This window comes from Galeopterus variegatus, unplaced genomic scaffold (genome assembly GCF_000696425.1).
Source record: "Galeopterus variegatus unplaced genomic scaffold, G_variegatus-3.0.2 Scaffold23373, whole genome shotgun sequence".
Taxonomy (NCBI): Eukaryota; Metazoa; Chordata; class Mammalia; order Dermoptera; family Cynocephalidae; genus Galeopterus; species Galeopterus variegatus.
In genome coordinates this window covers 6,452-10,915 of record NW_007749484.1, presented here as the reverse complement: position 1 = coordinate 10,915, position 4,464 = coordinate 6,452, and the positions used below count along the sequence as shown (strand labels likewise).

The window sequence follows — 4,464 nt, the reverse complement described above, 5'->3', positions numbered from 1 at the left end:
AGACACTTGTTTGGGTCACACAGACACTTGTTTGGGTCACACAGCCAGGAAGTAAGAGCTGGTTTCTAACTTTGGTCTTTGGTTGACCCCAAAGCCCATGCTCTTCCGCTCCAGGGTTGAGGTGAGGCCCAGGCTAGTGTATGATGGATTTTGGGACTAGTGGTGACCCAAGGCCCCCTTTCCCTCAATGCCCAGCCTGAGAGATACCCTAAATAGGACTAGGTAGAGGTGGCTCTGGTATTTTTCTGCCTGGGGAGTCCCGGGACCATCCCAAAAGGGGGCAGGAAACCCGGACCTCTCTGATCTGGGAACCCCAGCCCTCACTAAAGGGTAGACACAAAGTTTAGGTTTGTGGGTGCGTGGGGGAGGTTGCAGCGCTCCTCCTAGTGGCCAACAGTGGAACTGCGGGGGGCCGGATCAACGCTTTTCTGCCCCAGAGAGAAACGAGCGAGGGCCTGTGTTGCCTCCTTTTCTTCCTCTCGTTCTTTCTCCCTCTCCCTTCCTCCTTCCCTTCTTCTCATCCTTACCCGCTGGCCCGTTCACTCCCTCATTCACCTCTCCTTGGCTCAAAACCTCCCAACGCAAGTACGATTAGAGTAACGACCGAACCGCTCGTCGTGGGCTAGAACGACCCGCCATGCGTCCCGCCACCTCTCCTTCGTCCCCGGCCGCCCCAGCCCTTCTGTCCGCACCGGCAGCACCCCACGTCCACTTCTCCCTCGAGGCGGTTCCACTCGCTGTCGCCTCTCCAGGAATGCTTTCCCGCTGTTTCCCTTCTTTTCCTTCATCTCAAAGTTGCACTTTTGGGAGCTCACAGATCAAAAGGGAGTTAAAAGCCCTCCCGACTAGTCATCAAAACGCACGGATCCCATTTGCATCCCGATTCAAACTGTTAAAAATCTCAAACCACCGCCTACCACAAAACCAACCATTGATCACATTTAATGAAATGATTGGAGATTTGAACAATTGCCAGATATTTGATGATATCAATAATTGTTAATATTTTTAGGTGTGATAATGGTATTGTGATTACATTTGCTAAAATTGGCATCATTTACTTTATGTAAAAATTAATTTTTATACAGTTGTGAAACCATGTGCTACAGTTAAAAAAAAAGTGTTCTTCACCTTGAGAGATCCATGCTGAAATATACACAAATGAAATAATAAACTAGGGTGGCGATAGCTGATAATATTGTATTGTATATTTCAAGATAGCCAGAAAAGAGGATCTTGAATGTTCTAACCACAAAGAAATGATAAATGTTTAAGTAACAGATATGCTAACTATTCTGATTGGATCATTACACAGTATACACATGTAGTGAAACAACAAACTGTACCTGTAAACATGTACAATGAGAAAAAAATTGAGCTGGCTGGTTAGCTCAGTTGGTTAAAGCACGGTGTTATAACACCAAGGTCAAGGGTTTGGATCCCTCTACCGGCCAACCGCCAAAAAAAAAAAAAAAAATCCACAAAGGCAGGGGCAAAAAAAGCTTATATGAGGAAAATATAACGATACTAAAGGGGAAAAATAACACAGGAGTGGGAGTGGACACTTGATATGGTTGAAGCAAGAGAGACCACGAGGTGACAATTGCTGAAGCCAAATGATGGCTGCACAGGGGGTCATTACACAGTTCTCAATAACTTAGCTGTTTACATTTCTCATAATGAAAGCTTTAAAAAGTTTCACTCCATGGGGCCGGCCCGTGGCTCACTCGGGAGAGTGCGGTGCTGATAACACCAAGGCCCCGGGTTCGGATCCCATATAAGGATGGCCGGTTAGCTCACTGGCTGAGCGTGGTGCTGACAACACCAAGTCAAGGGTTAAGATCCCTTTACTGGTCATCTTTAAAAAAAAAAAGTTTCACTCCTGAGAGGTGTCTTTCCTGACTGCCCTTGCTAAAATAACGCCCCTCTCCAAGTCACTCCTATTTGAAATTCTGATTCTGTCTCTTTGACTAGAATGTGAGCTCTAGCAAAGAGGGAGGCCTCCTCTACTTGTTTGTTCCTGAGCCCCCAAACCTGAAACTGCCTGGCACATAGTAGCTGCTCAATAAACATTTTTTGGATTGAATGAGTGAATTCTCCCACTGTCTCATTCATTCCTCACCATGTATTAGTCACATTCTACATCCCTAGCATTGTGGGCAGGCACAATTACAGAACGAAAGGGCCCCCAGTCCAAACCTCCTTGCCCAGACAGGGAAACTGAGGGCCCAGAGAGGGGCAGATACTTACCTGGAGTCTCAGAGCTCGGCGAGTGAACAGGGCTGAAGGTGCTAAGCTGAGGGCCATCTCTGCCTTCCCCCTCCGTCCTGATTAAGGGGACTCTTGACTGGAGCTGCCTGGGCTATGACCTTCATGTCCTCCTGCAGTCTCTTTACGTGGTTGCTGAGATGGAGCGATCTCTGGTGGGGTGTGCCAAGGGCGAGCACTTCCACGTGGTCACGCCTCTGCTGGAGAGCTGGGCACTGTCCCAGGTGGCGGGCACAACTGTCTTCCTCAAATGTGAGAATGTGCAGCCAGCCGGCTCCTTCAAGATCCGGGGCATCGGGCATTTCTGCCAGGAGGTGAGGATGTGTGGGCATGAGGGGAGAAGTGAGGTTGTGCAGGAGGGAGGGGAGGGGTGAGGGGAGGGCTGTGGGCAGGACGAGGGGCGAGGAGTGTTGGGAGTGGGATAGGGAGAGTCTAACTCTATCCCGCATGGGTCTCCATGACACCCGTGTGGGTTAGCCCCCAACCCCATTCCTTCTCTTCCCAGATGGCCAAGAGGGGATGCAGACACCTGGTGTGCTCTTCAGGTGATCCCACCCTTTTCTGCTTTGTGGGGGTCCTCAGGGCTAGGGGTGGGGGAGGAGGAGTTGGCTGGAGCAGCAGTAGATGTCCAGATGTCTAGGGCTTGACTTCCTCTTAAAAGTCTAGCCTCAACAAGGTCACAGTCTGAGATGGTCACCTCATATGTCCTCTTCTAGCCCTCTTATAATTCAGGACTCATGATGGTAGCAAGTGACAGAAACCCAATTTACACAGGTTTAAGATACAGTCTCTAAGAACTAAAATTTCTTGGGATAAGTGGTTTTCAGGCACGGCTGGATCCAGGAGCTCTCCTCCCTATCTCTTCTGCTCTTGGCTTTTCTTTCCTCTTTATTAGCTTTATTTTCATATAGGCCTCATGGTAGCAAGATGGTCACTAGGAGTCCCAGGCTTGCATCCCACCATCCTACCAACCCTAGTGAAAAGGGAGTATATCTTCCTAATGACTCTTCTCAATCCTGGAATTGGTCTTTTGGGCCCAGCTTGGGTCGGGTATTCATCCCTGAACCAATCATGGGTCAGGGGATTGAGTTCTCTGATCGGCTCAATCTAGATCATGTGTCCACCTCTGGAGCTAGAGGGAGGAGTCAATGGTGGGGCTTACGGGTGTGGGGGAGGAGTGACTTCCAAAGGGAAACGGAGGGGAAGGGGAAAGGTATGTCCACAGGCAGGTACAACTCTGCGCACTGTGTCCCTTCTGCTGCCTCTGCAGGGGGCAATGCAGGTGTCGCTGCTGCTTACGCTGCTCGGAAGCTGGGCATCCCCGCCACCGTCGTGCTCCCTGAGGGCACCTCCCTGCAGGTGGTGAAGAGGCTGCAGGGAGAGGGGGCCGAGGTTCAGCTGAGTGGAAAGGTAAGGACCCCAGAAGGGAGAGATGAGCTGGAGTGGGCTGTTCCCCCCTCACCCCACCCCATCCCAAGAGATTCTGTCTCCTTTTCCTTTTGATGCACTGCGGCTGGGACCCAGTCTTCTCTCCGGATGGCTGAGCAGAGGGGTGGGAATGTGAGGTATATTGAGGGCTACTGGCCTCTGCCCACCCTGAGAAGACCCCCAGCCCCGCATGCATGAACCAAGGGAAGCAGGAAGCTGACGATTAGCTGGAGAGTGCCTGGTATCTACACTGTCACTAGCACTTGGTACTATCCACTTTTTACGTATGTACCACGTGACAAGACAAAGGGTAAAGACGATGGCAGCGTCATTTCTCATTCTGAGGCCACCCCAACGTGAAAGACGCCCACTGATAAAGACATCACCAGTTCACTTTGTTGCCAAAGAAATAGAGGAACAGACATAAGAATGTTTCTTCTCTACTGGGAAGAAGGGGGAAAATCATTCAAATAATGGAAAACAGGTTTTAGGCAGAGATTTTTTTTTTTTTGGCAGCTAGGCCATTGTGGGGATCTGAACCCGTGACCTTGGTGTTATAAGGCTATACTCTAAGCAACTGAGCTAACCAACCAGCCTGGAAAACAGATTTTAAAAACCTCTCAAAATAAAAACTAAAAGCCATGCCATGGTAAACAAAAGCTGGTTTCCAAATACTTAGTGTATACAGTTTCTCTCCTTTTTTCCTTCCTTCCTTCCTCCATCCCTCCCTTCCTTTTTTCTTCCTTCCTTCTGTTTATTCATCTATCC

General features: G+C 49.5%; 1 protein-coding gene across 1 annotated transcript; it reads left to right on the top strand.

Annotated features, from left to right (window-relative positions):
• Positions 1 to 2,387: 2,387 nt before the first annotated feature.
• Positions 2,388 to 3,735, top strand: LOC103583477 (serine dehydratase-like; the record flags this gene model as incomplete). The annotated part of the gene is made up of 3 exons (XM_008564778.1): positions 2,388 to 2,582; positions 2,774 to 2,813; positions 3,539 to 3,735. Coding segments are annotated over 3 exons (432 nt in total), but the record flags the coding sequence as incomplete, so codon positions are not given.
• Positions 3,736 to 4,464: the final 729 nt, after the last annotated feature.